This window comes from Eurosta solidaginis, chromosome 4 (genome assembly GCF_040869045.1).
Source record: "Eurosta solidaginis isolate ZX-2024a chromosome 4, ASM4086904v1, whole genome shotgun sequence".
Lineage (NCBI taxonomy): Eukaryota > Metazoa > Arthropoda > Insecta > Diptera > Tephritidae > Eurosta > Eurosta solidaginis.
Genome location: NC_090322.1, coordinates 234,250,130 through 234,270,793, shown reverse-complemented (window position 1 = coordinate 234,270,793; position 20,664 = coordinate 234,250,130). Strand labels below are relative to the sequence as shown.

Genomic DNA, 20,664 nt, shown 5'->3' with positions numbered 1-20,664 from the left:
AACTTTTTCACTTCGCTTTTGCGATCCTTTCAGTGCCTCCAATATTGCGTCTACCCATTCTGGCCTTTCTACTTCTACACGATGAGCCTTATATGCTGGTTTACTTAATAGGGAGGCAGTTTCCTGAGTCAATGCATGTGATACCGTTTCAGCAAATGTCAGTTTTGGGTTCGCGTATGTAGCTCGCTTCGTTTCCACGTCTCGTATGCCATTTATAAAGCTCTGGATTTTTACCCTCTCGGTGTATTCCACGGGTGCGTCCGCATTTGCGAGATGAGCCAACCTTTCAACATCTGAAGCAAACTCCTGCAATGTCTCATTTGCTTTTTGGTAGCGGTTTTGCAACTCAATTTGGAATATCTGTTTCCTATGCTCGCTTCCGTAACGTCTCTCGACAGCGGCCATCAATGCTTCATAGTTGTTCCGCTCTCCTTCGGGAATCGTCTGTAGGATTTCGGCTGCTGTCCCTTTCAATGCCACGAACAGAGCTGCAACTTTATCTTCATCATTCCAGTTGTTCGCTGTCGACGTCTTCTCAAATTGGAGCTTAAATACCTGGAATGGAACAGAACCATCAAACTTTGGGGATTTTACCTTCAGAGTAGACGTTGAAGTGATTGGACGGTTCAATTGTAACTCCTGAATCCGATCTTTCAAAGCATCCATCTCGGCCTCCACTTTATTTTGTCGTTCACTAACAGCCTCCAGCGGCGATGAGAATTTTGTTTCCTGTGCCTCCAGCTTTGTTGAGATACGTTCTTCTTGTGCTTCGAGCTGTAATGTTATGCGTGCCTCTTGTTCTTTTAATTGTTCTGCAATTTGTGACGCCATGTGTGCTTTCTGTTCTTCCAATTGTGATGCCATATATGTCTTGTTCTTCCAGTTGAGTTTCCATCTTGGATGTTATCTGTGTCGACATTTCTGAAATGCGTGCCTCCTGTGCTTCAATTTTCGATGTTACTGTCGACGTTTGTGCAGATATTGCAGCCAATATCACGTTCAAGTCTGTGCTGGTAACCGTTTGCGATGTTTCGATTTTCTCTTCAATTTTTGTTGTCTCCTCGCCATCAAGATGAAAGACATACTCTTCCACATCAATTCCTTCTGCTTCCATTGCCTCTCGTAGCCGTGCCTGAAGTTCAAGTTTAACGCCGCTTGTATTCAATCCACGGCTCTCCAACTCCTTCTTTAGTTGCTGGATCTTCAATTCACTGAACTTTGCCATGTCCTTGTTGTATTCCCAATCTTCGTAATTTATTCAACAATTCCTCTTCTGACACCAATTTTAACGAATTTGCTGCAAATCCTCTTGTTTGCCCCTTTTGCTAGGTTCGTATCGCTAAACTGTTGAATAAATAACTTCAATATTGAATAATGGAAAAATGGCCTTTATTAAAATACTTCACAATAACACTCAAACTGTGCAACGAATAGCTTAATAACCAAACTGATATCTTAAAGGAAACTGATTTTCAAAATAATAGTGCTATTACTCGCTAGATATCGTCTTACTCGTAACTGCTTGACAATTCAAATCAAACTGAATTACTTCTTACTCGCCTGCCCCGCTTTTATAGTTTACGCTGCATACTTCTAGGCTCTTCGATTTCCAGAACTTACTAGTTACTTTCGGCTACAAAATCGCCAGCCACAACTACGTGCACAAATTATTGCTCTCTCTTGTGACAACTCAGATAAGATATATGCATGTGTTTGCGCATTGCCGCTCCGCTGCTCGTATACGTACATGGTACATATATGTAGACGCAGTTATTAGCCGTGTTTTTTAACACGCGTATATCCGTTTACGCTTAAACTTTATATTGACTGCTAAGAGACAAACTATAAATACACCTCTGAAATTGCTGCGCATAAATTTTGTCCTACTAAATTTCAATACGCATTATACTCAGATGTAACTGAAATATGTGTCTTTGTTTCACCCTGTACACTAATTCTATGTATTATATGTGTGTCCACAATTCATCGCAACTGATTCAGCTATATGTTATACCCTATGGCCATTAGAGCGTTGCGTCTCCGCTTTTCGGTACACCCTGTTGCTGTAGCTAGTTGTTTTACCACAGCCGCTAGATGGGTCTCCTAAGCATTATCTAAGCGAAGATAGGCGTTTTTTAACACGCGCAAACGAAACGTATACGCGCGTGTTAAAAAACACGGCTTTTTAACACGCGTATATCCGTTTACGCTTAAACTTTATATTGACTGCTAAGAGACAAACTATAAATACACCTCTGAAATTGCTGCGCATAAATTTTGTCCTACTAAATTTCAATACGCATTATACTCAGATGTAACTGAAATATGTGTCTTTGTTTCACCCTGTACACTAATTCTATGTATTATATGTGTGTCCACAATTCATCGCAACTGATTCAGCTATATGTTATACCCTATGGCCATCAGAGCGTTGCGTCTCCGCTTTTCGGTACACCCTGTTGCTGTAGCTAGTTGTTTTACCACAGCCGCTAGATGGGTCTCCTAAGCATTATCTAAGCGAAGATAGGCGTTTTTTAACACGCGCAAACGAAACGTATACGCGCGTGTTAAAAAACACGGCTATTGTTTCGTTTATGTAGATACATAATGATTGAATTATTGATGTGCAGTCACGTCACTGGTTAGCATCGGCTTAGAGACGATAGCATCGGCTTAGAGACGATAGCATCGCTCAGTGCTGCTAACATTCGTTACAGTACGTTTATTTGTATCAGTTAAACAACTAGAGACGTGCAACTTCGAAATGGTCATTAATATTGGTGGTGGGTGAGTTTGCGTCGATATTTGATGATAAGAGATTTCTCTTTCATGCCAAAAACGTCATTGACGAATGTACCCCAACGACGAAGCTACCCCGGTCTCCCCTACAAATCAATTTTCCTAAAAAAGTATGCAACAGCTGCACTTTTTTTTTCCAATAATGTAAAATAATGCATAATCTATTTTGTTTCTTTAATAATTACAATGCAAAACAATCGATGCGAACATTCGGGTTAGTAAATATATGTATATACTTTATCAGGTATGTACATAAATAAAATTTTTCGCAATATATAGTTATTTACATATCATTGATTTAGATTGTACACCTGGTAAATAAGTTGTTTACCAAATATGACGTATTGCAATTCCATAGAGCAGTAAAAACTGTATAAAATCGGCAATACAGTAATATTTAATTATGCCATTATAATCACTATATACTAAGTTAACTTCTGGTGCTATCATTGGAAAAAGTAAAGAGTTTTTGTTTGCATTATAAAATTAAGTATATCTATTTACTTATTAGCTACCAGGTTTACACACTACCTCAGTATATGAAAACTTTTAATAGAAATTAGTAAACGCACAATGCAAATTCAGAACAAACTGGCAATAAATATATTAAAGTTTTCAAATAACTTACAAATGGATACATTTTTATGGCTCTCTTTGTCTCTCTTCTTTATATGCAAATATATGTATATAAATGGTACTATCTACGATCTCTGAAAATAAAAGAGTAAAAAGATATTAAAATATAATATTATACCAATTTCCCAAAGAGGGTTAATAAAATAATTAGTCCAGTTTTCTACATATTTCAATATTGAATTCAATCTTCAATACAAAATACAAATTCCAAATTGTCTCATTTTTGCTTTATTGAATGCCTAAAGGAACCAAAAATCTAGTACTTTCCACTTGATGGACCAAACTTTATTGTCAATGTAACAACTGACAATCAAAAATATGTTATTTTCAATAATTTACGAAGAATAGAAAACCAACGAAAAAAAAAATAAAAATTTTATTTTCGCAGCATTTGCATAATTCAAAATTATAGATGAGGTAAGAATTTTGTGCAAATGGTCTAGCATCATTGCATAGCAAATTTGTGTGACATATTTTTACAATACACTAACAAAATATACGGCTACGCGTTTGCTACGTCATGGCAAATGCGCAACATCAATAACCGTAGTTTATTTTTTCAATATTGAATAGCAAATGAACAACTGCCAAAACAAAACAAACTATGCAAAGAAAAAATTTAAAACGAAAAAACTTGTTCACGATCCCTAGCTTTCATGTGCTATAACAACGTTGACAACATCAAATAAACAAAATTTTGAACTCCCTTAATAACACAAATATGGCGGTATGTAATAACTATTTTTATGATAAAAGGCTACGTGTTCGCTAATAATAAAATGTGAGTGCTTCATTTTATTATATTAAATACTAGAGTACCCGGCTGAATTTATTCTGCATACATTTTCTCTATTCTACTCAATCGTTCAGTTTTCTTTTTATTCTTGTCCATACCTTGTTCCATTTGTCCCTCTCACACTCACTCCTCAATCACACCTCCTCGGAGGTATTCCTACCTACACATTCCTAATTATACCTAACTCTCATTCCCACTATCACTTCCACGCCTAGTCACACTCTTACTCCAACCATTCCACCTCTCTCTAACCTCAATTTCCTCATATATGGAATTTCTATACCAAATATCGAATACTTGACTGACCGATTTCAATATCTTTGCTTGTATAGATCACTAAAAAACTACATATATGAAACTAAAGAAATTTTTTAAATCGTTTTCATTTTTATATATAACATAAAGATAGATAATTGGCCCGTTCTCCTGGCCGTATACCTCCGTGTGATATTAGCCGTGTTTTTTTTCACACGCGGATACGTTTACGTTTGCGCGTGAAAAAAAAACGCCTATCCTCGCTTAGATAATGCTTAGGAGACCCATCTAGCGGCAGTGGTTAAATAACTACAGCTACAGCACAGGGTGTACCGAAAAGCGGAGACACAACCCTCTGACGGCCATAGGGTATAACATATAGCTGAATCAGTAGCGATGAATTGTGGACACACATACAATACATAGAACTAGTGTAGAGGGTGAAACAAAGACACATATTTCAGTTACATCTGAGTATAATGCGTATTGAAATTTAGTAGGACAAATTTTATGCGCAGCAATTTCAGAGGTGTATTTAAAGTTTGTCGCTTAGCAGTCCATATAAAGTTTAAGCGTAAACGAATATAAAAGTCAAAAAACACAGCTTTTATTACACTCGCAGTAAATAGAGGCATTTGTCATATTGCAGCTTCTGGAAAAAAAAGTTTTTATCTTCTAGCCTCTACCTCCTTCTCTCCATGTTTGATGCCTGTTCATCCGTATCTTCCCCCTTTTACATTCTCGGTTTTTCTCTCTTCTGCGTTCCGGTAACAAGCACCATTAAGGTACTAGTCCGACCATTTCGGGAACGATTTACGACTTACCATACCGCCCTCCAACCCCCTAGATCCATGAGTAAACTTAGGTCACTAGAGCCTGGCCACGGGTAGGTGAGGTTGACAATTGGGTTTTAGAAACTATAAATTGCGCATAAATCCCCTTGAAAGAGTTTTGGTATTTTAGTCGCCTCTTACGACATACCTGCCGCGGGTATATTGTAAGCCTCCTAACACGCTGGGGGGATACCTATCTACTTATATTAGTTTATGAAGTTACGTACTACCATTATTGTTTGTTGTTAATATACCCTTGTATACATATACATAGGGTATAAAAATTATTTAAATTTTCACCCTTGGGTATACGTTTTGTTATTGTGTCGTGTCCTAGTATTTACACAACTGTTTCCTTATATACCCAATTTGCTGTTGACATGTAACTTTCAGTAGTCTAAAATGTTTGTATTTTGCAACTCGGTAACAAAAAATTCAAACCATTACACTGAAAGAAATGGTGCTATTAAAATCAACAAATCGGCTCTGTTGTTCTTGACTTAACGGAGATTCGGTGAAATTGATCGAATTATGGTTAAATCGACCGAGTTCTTTGTCAAGCGAACAAATTAGTTTAGTCATTTCAACAGAAGAGAAATTGTCGCTCTTAAGTTAACAAAATTTTGTAAAATTTACAGATTCCTAATCAATCTAACTGATTTTTCTGTTAACAGAACTGATCTTACAGGTCATTTCAACGGCGACCAACTGTTAATACATGAGCAAATTTCAAAGAGAATTTTACGCTCACTGCGCTCTCTAATTTGTACTTATGACGATGATGCCAATTGTTAAAAAAAAACACCAAAATAAGAAAACCATCAAATCGAAAAAACACACAAAATGGGAAAACAATAAAAAACTAGTTTTTCAGTTATCAATACAAAACGAAAAAACCCTTTTTTGAATTTATTGTGCAAAAAATTATGAGATACCGGGACACAATAAATTTCGGTACAATTTTGCAACTTCTCGTCCAAGCGAAATGCAAAATTGCGTCCTCTTGTTGCAAAAATTTTGCTTGAACAAACAGGATTTTTCCAAAGTTAGTAACATTTTGTTCAAGTTTTTATGAATTTTCACTCACGCGAACGAATCTAATAAGATTATAAAAAAACATCCTTTTTTAATGTTGATGTTTCCGACAAAATAAAAGTTTGCGTTGTTTTGGAATCGTTTCAACTTAAAGTGTTACGAAAATTAAAATTGCCGAATTACATGTAAAGTTACTCCAGTGGTGAATTGCCTTCCTGCGATTTGACTCTTTACTTTTCTATAACTTACAAGTTTTCTTTTTTAAAATGTTACATCAAACATTTATACTACAAGTTTTGTTCAAACAATCAAGTGTGGCAACTACATGCGAGAGAAGAAATTGAGAATGAGTTGAGCTGCAACTGAAAGAATTGAGAATCAGTTTTGTGACTACTATTTTCATTTCTATATTCATATGTATGTATATGTAGCAAGCATGCGTATTTATGTATTCACATATTTACGTATTTATATGGCGGCTGCCGTGGTGTGATGGTAGCGTGCTCCGCCTACCACACCGAAGATCCTGGGTTCACAGCCCGGGAAAAGCAACATCAAAAATTTTAGAAACAAGCTTTTTCAATTAGAAAAAAATTTTTCTAAGCGGAATCGCCCCTCGGCAGTGTTCGGCAAGCACTCCGAGTGTATTTCTGCCATGAAATTCTCTCAGTGAAAAATCATATGCCTTGCAGAAGCCGTTCGGAGTCGGCATTAAACAAGTAGGTCGCGTCCCGCCAATTTGTAAGAAAAATTAAAAAGGAGCACGACGCAAATTGGAAGAGAGGTTCGGCCTAAAATCTCTTTGGAGGTTATCGCGCCTTTCATTTATTTATTTATATGGCATCATAGGTACTTTCATACAAAGCTGTCGCAACAACTTTTTTTGTTCATTTGACTACTAAAACGGTCAATTACGAATCAACGATTTGTGCGCAGTTGATTGAACATCTTTTTGCGACGGATAAAAATTTACAGAAATTTCGGTTGATTTTACCAGTCTTTTTCTTTCAGTGTACGCACAAAAGTGTGTAAATACTCGTAAAGTCGCCTGAGATACTAGTCGACTTCTATAGTGGCATCGTCACTTACAACTGTTAAACAATCAACTATAAAAGCGCTTTTTTTACAACATAAGAATTAGAATATCGCCCAGGTCAATGTACCTTGAGTAATGCACAAAACTTCCGTTTGTCGATTTATCGGTTTTTGTATACTTTTCTCATATGTTGACACTTTCTGGTTTTCCATACTAAACCGATTACATACGGACGCACAAACGTAATTCTTGCTTATCTTCCATGCATTATTCGTATAGATTTCGAGTTAACGGCTGGCATTTACTTCCATGACACTACGATAAACCACCCAATTTTTTCTAAATACAAGAAAATCGTTGTCATGACCAAACCGTTAAATAACTTTTAACAAATAGCATAGTGTTGTGGGTGTATTTAAATGCGGGTTAAGCACTAATTACTTGATTCAGCCGAAATGGGAAGCCAGTTTTATCAGCACTCGCCATCGCACAATGCCAGCATGCAACAGGTAACCGGAAATTGGTAGGCTATGACGTCAGTTTGATATTTTTTTAAATGCCTAATTGAAAGGTTTCCGTAAATATTTAGAAGAAGAAAGCCAATTTAATAACAAATTACGTTGTTTGTATATTTTGAAGTCAAACAACTTTTGAATGTGAGTTGACGCTGTGCGTCTGGTAACTGCAGCAAATCAATGACATTGCTCACCGTCTGTGAATAAATTGAGAAAGCGAAATTATTGGATCATTGCCAATTTATATATAAATCGCCCGCTGTCTGTAACATTACTGCCGGTATGGGGCCATTAGTAAAAGTCCCGTCACATAAGCAGTTTTTCATATAGATGCCTTTTACTCAATCTTATGCCTTATGAGTAGATTGCACGTATTTTTATAGAGAACGGTAGATTGAGTGACACTGGCGGCATCTGAAATGGAAAAGTAGTCAACTCCCAAATTTTGTTGCAAGCAATGCATAAGAAGAAGAATTTGAAATTTACTTTGGCTAAGAGTGATGGCACATTGCAAGTGAAACTATTTCTCCAACTCGTTGGTAACTTTTCTAACATTTTTCGCAATATAACAAATTAATACGACACAAAATATATTGGTAAGTATTTTTGTTGTACAGGAAAATTTTTCATAAACGCAGTATCTTGGTGGATTGTGGCGATGTGACTGGAATGCATAAGCTTGTGTTAAACGCATCTATATCTTAATATATAAAAAACACGTGTCACACAATTGAGGCCAATGGACTCCTAAACTACTGAACCGATTTTGAATTTTTTTTGCACCCCGTGTGTAGTTTGATCTAACTTGAAATATAGGATAGGTGACTGGGTGACTAGGGTCTCGAGATATAGACCAAAACGTGGACCCGGGTACCCCTAGAGTGTGTTTATAGAATATGGATATCAAATGAAAGCTGTTGAAGAATGCTTTAGTAGAGGTTAATTTTCATACCCCTGGGTGACTAGGGTCTCGAGATATAGGCCAAAACGTGGACCCGGGTACCCCAAGAGTGTGTTTATAGAATATGGATATCAAATGAAAGCTGTTGATGAGTGCTTTAGTACAGAGTAATATATTATCCAGAGACGGACTGGGACTGGGATTAGGACTAGGACTGGGACTGAGACTCGGAATGGGACTGGGACTGGAATAAAATACATACCACCTTCTGGGACAGCCAATAAGGGATGCAGAAGAATGAGAAGAAATTGAGAGAAGAGGAAAGAGAGAAGGAGATTGAGAAAGAGATAGAATCAGACGAAGATGGAGATAGATGAAGCGAAAAAGACGGAGGGAGGAGTGAATGAAAGGATTAGGAAAAAGTGAAGAGGGGGGAGGGCAGAGTCAGACGGAAAAATCTTATTAAAATGTATGCAGATTGGCCAAATTTAGGGCAGGACAACGTCTGCCGGGTCTTCTAGTGAATATATAAAATTTAATTGTGCCGCGGCCTTAAATAGCAAAATTTGGCGAATGTTATATGCTCACAAAGCAGTAATGGATTTGGGTTATTCAAAAATTGGTTGTTCTAGAAAGTTTTGAAAAAAAAAAACTTAACGGGTTTCGTAAAATCTACAAATAATTGTTATTCTTCCAAAATTAAACCAGAAAACCCCTATTACGCCCCATACCATATTACTGGGGCCATACAGCATCGATTTCCAATAACGCTTTGAGGTGTCTGGTTCTGTACTGTTTAGGGATAATTTTGGGATAACTAAGCCACGGATAAATTTTCGAGATTGTTTTAGGTTATTAAGTTATAAGCTGTTCTTATTATCGGATTGTTGTTGGCGGCCGCCGTGGTGTGTTGGTAGCGTGCTCCGTCTACCACACCGAAGACCCTGGGTTCACGCAACGGGCAAATCAACATAAAAATTTAAGAAACAAGTTTTCTGAATTAGAAGAAATTTTTTCTAAGCGGGGTGGCCCCTCGACAATGATTTGGCAAAGACCCCGAATGTGTTTCCGCCATGAAAACCTTCTAAGTCCCGGCCCGCCAATTTGTAGGAAAAATTAAAAGGAGCACGACGCAAATTGGAAGACAAGCTCGGCCTAAAATCTCTTCGGAGCTTTGCGTTTATTTATTTTATTGGTTTGCTAGCGACAAGTTATCAGCATGTTATCGATAACAACAGTTCACGAAGAGTTATCGGTAGACTGTCGGTGCTGTTTCGGTTCATCTTCGAAGAGTTATCTATTGCTTAACTAAAAGTTGTCGATTTATAATGGAAAGTTCTCGATTTTCTATCGAAAAGTTATCGATTTGTTCTCGAAAAGTTATCGAGTTGTTATCGAAAAAATATTGGCAAACGTTTTCGAGAACTCTAAAGTTTTTCGATAGCCTTGTCGGTTTCTTATGGAAAAGTTATAGATGTGCTATCGAAAAGTTATCGAAAAAATACTGGCAACTTCAAACATTTTTGATAGCCTTCTAGAAAACAAATCGGAAACTTTTCGTAGCAACTCAAAAATTTGATGATTTATGATGAATGATTTTACTCCACTATTCTTTAAAAACGACTATTTGATACTGATGGAAGATGAGAAGATTTCTCAGACAGGAAAAGAATGTGTTTAAGGTCCAGTTGCTAAACAAGTTCCATAAATACATATAATTTTTTCTAAGCCCACAAGCAATTAAGTTATAACATTTCTAATATTAAACTAATTTTTTTTAAGCATGAATGTTTTTAAATGTTTGTGTTTTGAGTGTTCGTTACTTAGGACCGTTTTCACCATCTTTGGTTAAGCCAGGGTTTAATTGGAGGATAGCAATCCTTAAGATAGCTTTATTAGACATTTTCGTTTACGCCAATATAGGTTGAGTAACCTCCAGTTAAATCGATATACATATGTGAATACTTCTTAGAATAATTCGCAAAAATCTATTATGAATACACGAAAGCTAACAAAACAGAAGTCGTGTTTTTTTTTACACGTATATAGGTACATATGTCTACGTTTTTGGGTAAAAAAACGCTTATCCTCACTTAGATAATGTTTAGGAGACCCATCTAGCGGCAGTGGTTAAATAACTAGCTAAAGAACATGTTGTACCGAAAAGCGGAGACACACACTTCTGTTGGCCATACACTATAGCTGAATCGGTTGCGGTGGACACACACCATTTGTAAAGGCAATACATAGAGGTAGTGTAGAAGTGAAGCTTATACTATTTTCACACAGGCGGCTTATTGAATAATAAAGGCAGTTTTCTACATTAAGACGCTTATTGAGCTCAATCTTCCCTACAAAATTCGAATCTATAATTATTTCATTAGTAGCTAATCGAATGCCTAATGAAGTCAAAAGCACAATGCAACTCTGTTGTTGCTTAAAAATGTCATTTGTCAAAGTAAATGTCATTGTCTGCATAGCGGAACGATACAAGGTGGCCGCATCGAACAGCTGATTATAACCTTTTTTATTTGATTTGATACATCAACTACCGGCGCAGTACAATTTTGACATTTGTCCATCGAATTTACAAGTACATGGAATTTTTTTTGTTTGTAGGTATGTCACCATGCTGCCACCTTTTATCGTTCCGCCATGTTTGTCTGTCATATAGCATTGTCATTTTATTCGCTTGACATTTCATCCTTCATACTAATCGAGCAGTTACTTCTGTGTGAAAGCAAAAAATTTACGATTTCATTAGAAGGTGAAATGAGATCATTAAGTTTCTGTGTGAAAACAGTATTAGACACATATTTCAGTTGCATCTGAGTATAATGCGTATTGAAATTTAGGAGTACGTCCTAAAACTTCCCGGAGTTATATAGCGCTGAAATAAAAAATTTGGCAACTTACAAGGACTCCACTTCTACTCAATACTAAATTCATATCAGATTATATGTGAAGCAACCAATAGAATAAAAAATGTGTCTTTTTGAAATTAAGATCTTTTCATCTTTAATCAATAACGGGTTAGTTTTTTTTTTTATTCAGTCTAATCTGCGAACATGTTTATAGTAAGTACATATTCATGTTTTTTGCTTCTCATGTGCTTTAATGGCGTAAAAATTATGTTGGTTTTTTTGCACACACATATGAATGTTTATACAAAGTTAAATATTTAAACAAATTTGTATCTTGAGATATTTGGCAAATGTTTCCCACGCCCATGAAAATAACACACTTTTTTTGGTCATGGAAGTGGGGAATAGGGTAGAGACAAAATGAAGACACACACTTCAGTTTCAGCTGAGTAACTATAATGCATACAGAAACTTAGCAGCTCTAATTTTTTGCGCAACAATTTCATAAGTGAAGATAAAGCTTTAGACATAATAGTCCATATAAAGTTGAAGTGCATATGTATATACATTAAAAAAAACACAGCAATAGGTTATTTAAAGGTTTATCACGATGAGAGAAATTCCTAAGAAAAACAACATGGTGTGGGTGTTATTTGTGGCAGACAACTAGGCAATTCACGAGGTCTACTATTTTTCATATGTGCTATACTTTAATCAAATTTTATATTGGAAACCATGGAAAAAACTGAAATCTTAAAATTTTACATGAATACGACACTCTCGTGAATTGCCCAAATATTTTGTCCCGATAGACACTCCCTCAGTTTGTTTTAAAAACATTTTTTTTGCAACTACTTATTAAGTTTAACGGATGGAATATCATGCAATATAATCCAAAAATAGGCGAAATTTCACACGAATTTCTTGGGAATAATACTATGAAGATTAAAATAAAAATATATAAGGTCTTGAATTTTTAAAGCTAACAAAAAAAAAAAATAAATGTAAGGCGCGATAACCTCCGAAGAGATCTAAGGCCGAGCTTCTCTTCCAATTTGCGTCGTGCTCCACTTGATTTTCCCTACAAATTGGCCGGATGGGACCTACATGATTTTATGCCGACTCCGAACGGCATCTGCAAGGCAGATGAGTTTTCACTGAAAGATTTTCATGGCAGAAATACACCCGGAGCGCTTGCAAACACTGCCGAGGGGCGACCCCGCTTAGAAAAATTTTTTCTTCTAATTGAAAAACCTTATTTCTAAAAATGTTGATGTTGCTTTGTCCGGGGTTTGAACCCAGGGCATCCGGTGTGGTAGGCGGAGCACGCTACCATCACACCACGGTGGCCGCCATTTTTAAAGTTACCGTCTTTAAAAAACAAAAAAAAATTGTTATACTCTTTAAAAATCTCCAGTTCTATATTCAGAATAACTGTCTATCTTCAATTACAAAAATTAAAAGAAAAATTATTTTAAAATTTGAGAAAAAAATAATAATAATAATAAAGTAAAAACAAGTAAGGAAGGCTAAGTTCGGGTGTAGCCGAACATTACATACTCAGCTGAGAGCTATTGAGACAAAATAAGGGAAAATCACCATGTAGGAAAATGAACCTAGGGTAACCCTGGAAGGTATTAAAGGGTATTATAAGAGGGAGTAGGCCGTAGTTCTATGGGTGGACGCCATTTGGGGATATCGCCATAAAGGTGGACCAGGGCTGAATCTAGAATTTGTTTGTACGATATGGGTATCAAATGAAAGGTGGTAATGAGTATTTTAAAAAGGAGTGTGCCTTAGTTGTATATGTGAAGGCGTTTTCGAGATATCGCCATAAAGGTGGACCAGGGGTGACTCTATAATGTGTTTGTACGATATGGGAATCAAATGAAAGGTGTTACTGAGCATTTTAAGAGGGAGTGGGCATTAGGTCTATAGGTGGACGCCTTTTCGAGATATCGCCATTAGGGTGGGCCAGGGGTGACTCTAGAATGTGTTTGTACGATATGGGTATCAAATGAAAGGTGGTAATGAGTATTTTAAATGGGAGTGATCCTTAGTTCTATAGGTGGACGCCTTTTCGAGATATCGCGATAAAGGTGGGCCAGGGGTGACTCTAGAATGTGCTTGTACGATATCGGTGTGAAATGAAAAGTGTTAATGAGCATTTTAAAAGGGAATGGGCCTTAGTTCTATAGGTGCACGACTTTTCGAGGTATCGCCATAAAGGTGGACCAGGGGTGACTCTAGAATATGTTTGTACGATGTGGATATCAAATGAAAGGTGTTAATGAGTATTTTAAAAGGGAGTGATCCTTAGTTCCATAGGTGGACGCCGTTTCGAGATATCGCCATAAAGGTGGACCAGGGGTGACTCTAGAATGTGTTTTTGCGATATGGGAATCCCTAATGGGAGTGGACATTAGGTCTATAGGTGGACGCCTTTTCGAGATATCGCCATTAGGGTGGGCCAGGGGTGACTCTAGAATGTGTTTGTACGATATGGGTATCAAATGAAAGGTGGTAATGAGTACTTTAAAAGGGAGTAATCCTTAGTTCTATAAGTGGACGCCTTTTCGAGATATCGCCATAAAGGTGAGCCAGGGGTGACTCTAGAATGTGTTTGTAAGATATGGGTATCAAATTAAAGGTATTAATGAGGGTTTTAAAAGCGAGTGGCCCTTAGATGTATATGTGAAGGCGTTTTCGCGATATCGACCAAAATGTGGACCAGGGTGATCCAGAAAATCATCTGTCGGGTACTGCTAATTTATTTATATATGCAATACCACGAATAGTATTCCTACCAAGATTCTAAGGGTTGTTGATTTCGCCCTGTAGAACTTTTTCATTTTCTTCTACTTAATATGCTAGGTGTCACACCCATTTTACAAAGTTTTTTCTAAAGTTATATTTTGCGTCAATAAACCAATCAAATTACCATGTTTCATACCTTTTTTCGTATTTGGTATAGAATTATGGCATTTTTTTCATTTTTCGTAATTTTCGATATCGAAATGTGGGCGTGGTTATAGTCGGATTTCGGCCATTTTTTATACCAAGATAAGGTGAGTTCAGATAAGTACGTAGACTAAGTTTAGTAAAGATATATCGGTTTTTGCTCAAGTTATCGTGTTAACGGCCGAGCGGAGGGACAGACGATCGACTGTGTATAAAAACTGGGCGTGGCTTCAACCGAATTCGGCCATTTCTATGACGGTAACTGTATCTATGCCCCTACCAAATTTAAGAAGGATTGGTAAATTTTTGTTTGACTTATGGCATTAAAAGTATTCTAGACAAACTAAATGAAAATGGGCGGAGCCATGCCCATTTTGAAATTTTCTTTTATTTTTGTATTTTGTTGCATCATATCATTACTGGAGTTGAATGTTGACTTAATTTACTTATATTCAGTAAAGATATAACATTTTTTGTTAAAATTTGACTTTTAAAAATTTTTTTTTAAAAAGTGGGCGTGTTCTTCATCCGATTTTGCTAATTTTTATTTGGCACATATATAGTAATAGTAGTAACGTTCCTGCCAAATTTCATCATGATATCTTCAACGACTGCCAAATTACAGCTTGCAAAACTTTTAATTTACCTTCTTTTAAAAGTGGGCGGTGCCACGCCCATTGTCCAAAATCTTACTAATTTTCTATTCTGCGTCATAAGGTCAACCCAGCTACCAAGTTTCATCGCTTTATCCGTCTTTGGCAATGAATTATCGCATTTTTTCGGTTTTTCGAAATTTTCGATATCGAAAAAGTGGGCGTGGTTATAGTCCGATATCGTTCATTTTAAATAGCGATCTGAGATGAGTGCCCAGGAATCTACATACCAAATTTCATCCAGATACCTCAACATTTACTCAAGTTATCTTGTTAACGAACAGACGGACGGACGGACGGACATGGCTCAATCAAATTTTTTTTCGATACTGATGATTTTGATATATGGAAGTCTATATCTATCTCGATTCCTTTATACCTGTACAACCAACCGTTATCCAATCAAAGTTAATATACTCTGTGAGCTCTGCTCAACTGAATATAAAAACTTAAAAGGTTTAAGTACTACACTTCAGTCAAGAACTGTACCATTTATAAAAGAGTTAGAAATCACTTCAGGTGTCAATTAAAACATTCCGTTATATTAATCAACCGAAGAATTGATAAAGTCATTTGCAACTACTAATTCTATAAAATTAATTATTGTTTAACCAAAAATCAATCATCTTACGTATTAGACGTAATGTCATTTTTTTATTATACCTAAAATCTGCAGAATTTTTTTACTCGAAATATTCGAACACTTCGAATATTCGGATCCAATCTGGAATCCAATATTTCGATTCAATTCACTTCGAATAATTCGAAATTTCGAATATTCCCACACCATCACTTTCTTGGCATATCCATATGTAGACCCATAAACAACATGAGCTGCCGTTATCGTCATTTAATTTATTTATGACGATTTGCAACCTCATATACATACATACGCATTTAACTGTTTGTCTGCTCACTTACAGCTCCGACACATAAGCAGTTTTTCATATAGATGAGATTAACACATGCTAATGCATTATGAGTAGATTGCAGGTATTTTTATGGAGAATGGTAGAATGAGCGACACTGGCGCCATCTGATATTGAAAAGTAGGCAACTCCCCAATTTTGTTCCAAGCAAACTATAAGAAGAAGAATTTGACATTTGCTTTGGCTAAGGGTGTTGGCACACTTTACAAGTGAAATTATTTTTCCCTTATGATTTGCTTGGAATAAAATTGGAGAGTTTGCTACTTTTCTATATCAGATGGCGCCAGTGTCGCTCATTCTGCCGTTCTCCATAAAAATACGTGACGTGCAATCTACTCTTAATGCATAAGCTTGTGCTAAACTCATCTATATGAAAAAGTGCTTATGTGTCGGAGCTATTATGTACTTATGTACTCACTTAAGTAATTATTATCGACCTGCTTCTGGCTAATTCTCAGCTGTTTTATGATTCAGCACGCGCAACAATATAAATTTTGAAAAGATCATTGTGAAATAACCGATTTATATATGTGTTGTCGGTGTAATTAACCGCGACGCCTCTGAGCAATTCTCGCTTCCTCTTTAATAACAAATAGACTGGTCAGGGCAGGGGAAAAGATTTGGTAAACTCTATTTCTAATGTGTACTGAAAATGTTCAGTGTGAAGTATGCAGGAATAATTCAAAGTAATTAGTGTATATATGAAAAGGCAATAAGCGATGTTTCTACGTATTGTCATTTGCAAACACAAGGTCGTAAAATTATTATTCACAAAAAGCGTTTCAATTAGCGTAAAATTTTTTTGGAAAAGTTTCTAGGCATAAAAGGGCCCGTATTACATTTATGATAAGTGACTGAAAACTGTTTTGCCTCAAACGATAGCTATGCAATTGTCAAACTATTTATTTCTAAAAATTATAATAAGTTATGCATCTAAAAACGCTAGTTCAGATATGTATGTCATCAATACGAGCCATCACTGCAGTGCTATTGTAATTTAAAAAATCATTTTCAATCACGGATCGGAAAATTTATAGGGGGCCAACTTTAAAGTAAATTATTTATGTCTACGCCTGGCTCCTATCTGCTTTAGCCGAAAAGTCTATACCGGTTATTTTCGGACTTATAAAATAAAAGTCTAGAATTGTCCTTTAAACTGCAATAAGCTTACGATATTTTCTACATACACACTGTTTTTCACAAATTTAAAGTCTGCTTTTAGGCACGTTAGTCACCTAATAACTGCATGCAGGAGGTTTCAGCAAATATTGCGATCGATATAAAATTTTGTAAAACTAATAAAACGAAACCTTTAAGTTGAAAGGAGTTTTAGAAATTATTCCATCTACCATACAACTCCAAGTCTGAGATAAAAAAATCTGCCTGAAATTATGCCACAAATATTGCTTTTGTTCGCAGCGATCAAGGACGTAGAATATTAAAACGTATAAATCAATATAACACAAGTAAATATCGGGAAAAATTTAACCGCTTTTGTGAGTCCCTTGCCTATATTAGTATTCATGACATTTATTTTTTGGAAAATGGAACAGCGATCGACTTGGACTGGGACTGTTACCGGAACTGGAACTGGGACTGATAATAAATATGGAGAAGAATAAGAAAATTTAGAGAGAAGAGAAAAGAGACTGAGAAAGAGGTAGAGTTAGACGAAGATAGAAAGATAGGGATAGACGGAGCGGAAAAAAGTGAGGGAAAAATGGGTAGGGAGAAAGAGACGCAGAGAAAGAGAAAGGCAGCGGGAGGAGTGAATTTAAGGGTAAAGAAAATTGGGAGAGAGGGCGAAGAAATGTAAGAAGTAAAAACTTAAAAGTTATGAACATATACCGAAGTTAGGGCAAAACAACGTCTGTCGCGTCTGCTAGTATTAAATGATTTTGTTTGCGGAACAGCTGGCATGTGTACACACATATGTACGTATGTATCTACGCAACACACCCAGCTAAGCAAGTTCAAGTGGACATATGTATATGTAGCATAAAAAAAAAAAATTATGCAAATTTTCGGATGTTGGTAGATACCTACTCAGATTCTTCAGCAAGCATTATTCGCAAGTTGATATAGACAAACAAAAAAACGTTAAATTATAAAACGAATTTGCAAAAAAAAAGTCAAATTTTTTGTCTATTTTATTTTGGCTGCTGATGTCATAATTCAGCTAATATTTATTCAACTCTTCTTACAGATCTCCAAGTTTGGTGGTTTTAATACCACCCAAAGGGCACATACATACATAAATACGTAGGCTTTTATATTCCTTAATGGTGTTTAGACTGATTACTTCGTAAAAAGAAAAATCCAATAGCGGTTGCATAATTTATTTAATTTTTTATAAAAGGGATAGTAGGAGCTAGCTGCTCGCCTAGGTATTGGCTTAAAGGTTCCCCCCATAAATTCAGAAAACAAAAATTCAGAAACACATTTTTTTAGAAAACATTAGTCAGAACCCTGTTTTCAGAAAGTCAAAATTCAGAAGTCAAAACTCAGAAACAAAAATTCAGAAATCAAATTTCAGAAGTCAAAATTCAGAAGTCAAATTTCAGAAGTAAAATTTCAGATGTCAAAATTCAGAAAGTAATCAGACAGCAAAAAATCATAAAATTTTGCGCAAAATTTTATGTTTTTTGCTGTCTGATTACTTTCTGAATTTTGACTTCTGAAATTTAGTTCTGAATTTTTTTTCAGCCTGGAACACAGCAACGTCGAAAGAAGGTGTTATATTCAATCGAATTATGGAATATGTATAATATCACCAAATTGGCTGAAGTCCGTACAAATAATTCCATCGAAAGGTGGCACAACGTCATTCGAACAGGCAATAATAGAAACGAAATTGCAGCAATTTTCAGCTGGAGGCGAACCATATCGGAAACGCAAGAAAAAATATAAAGACTTGGTTTTTTAATACTGTAAATTCCAAAGATCGCGGGTTCGAATCGAGCTCAAGGCCTAACAATAATTATTTTATCATTATTACTGTTATAGATATATATATATTGTGATAAATTGTTAATACATCCCAGAGCATGGGGAAAAAGTGTCAACAAATATGACACTATGGCATCATTGCCATGAAACAAGTCCAATTTTCACATCCATTCTTCAAGAGATGTCGTAGTGCTGTGAATTATCAATTGGCAAGAAACAGGGTAGAAGTAGAAATAATGAAGACAAAAAACAATCGCTGTGATAGCTGAATGGTTAAGGCAGCGGCGCCTAAACGTTGCCGATGAAAGAATTTAGCAGTTCCCGAAATGGATCTATACAACGAGCTTTGGCAGTTGTCTACATTTTTTTCTTTCATCCATTGTAAAATTTTTTTAATTAAGAAAATATGTATCATAACAATAATAATGATAAAATAATTATTGTTAGGCCTTGAGCTCCATTCGAACCCGCGATCTTACAAATCAGTAGGTCGATATAACAACAAAAATTGTAAATTCATTTGAAAAAGATAATCGCGAAAAAAATTAATTAATTACATGCTTGCTATTGCACACAATTCAAAATTGTACTACTTTTCCTTTATACATTATTCCTTCCAAATAAATAAACGTTTTTGAATTTTGAGAAAAATTTTATGTTTTTTCTGTCGTCTGATTACTTTTTGAATTTTGACTTCTGAATTTTGCCTTCTGAAATTTGACTTCAGAATTTTGACTTCTGAAATTTGTCTTCTGCAATTTGACTTCTGAAATTTGACTTCTGCAATTTGACTTCTGGATTTTGTCTTTCTGAAAAAGGGGTTCTGACTAATGTTTTCTGAAAAAATTTGTGTCTGAATTTTTGCTTTCTGAATTTATGGGGGGCACCTGGCTTACAACATGTAAAACTGTCAATTCGGGAAAAAATTTGAAAAGCAGCCCAACGAAAACTGGAAGAGAAATTACGCCTTTATCTCCTCGAAGGTATAAAAGGCCAAATAAGTCAAACCATACAGCTCGACTCAATATACAGTTACTCACAAAAATAACTACACACTTGGTTTATGCTGAAAAAAACACATACAAAATGCATTTTTGTTCATGCGATGTATGGAAGAAATTGCTCAACACCCTCGCCGAAAAAAATTCTGAAAATTCAGGAAAAATGTTGAGCTATTTCTAACTTGCACATTATTACACTAAAATTTATTGGGCTACAAAACTGCATACTCAAAAATTTTCTAGAAATTCTGAAACAAAATTTGAAAATTTTGATGGTCATTTTTGATATTTTGATTAATTCTCCTTACCTTTGAATAACTTTTGACATTTTTTTGAATGTGGTTTCTGTTAGGGAATTTGCGAAATTTTAGATGAAAACTATCAGTTAAGCTGTGAGCCACTGCATTTGAGTTTTTTTCAGCATAAACCAAATGTGTACTTATTTTTGTGAGAAACCGTATGTATGTACATATATGAATAGGCGGTGCTACGCCTGAAGTT

At 35.8% G+C, this 20,664-nt stretch overlaps 1 protein-coding gene across 2 annotated transcripts in view; it reads right to left on the bottom strand.

Annotated features, from left to right (window-relative positions):
* The window catches only part of AnxB11 (Annexin B11), a 63,703-nt gene that overhangs the window by 27,060 nt on the left and 15,979 nt on the right, over positions 1-20,664 (bottom strand). For both annotated transcript variants that reach the window (XM_067785052.1, XM_067785053.1), the window contains exon 2: positions 3,428-3,509. In XM_067785052.1, the coding sequence (XP_067641153.1) occupies positions 3,428-3,439 (12 nt within the window). In that variant the 5' untranslated portion in view covers positions 3,440-3,509. The remainder of the gene's footprint in view (positions 1-3,427; positions 3,510-20,664) is intronic.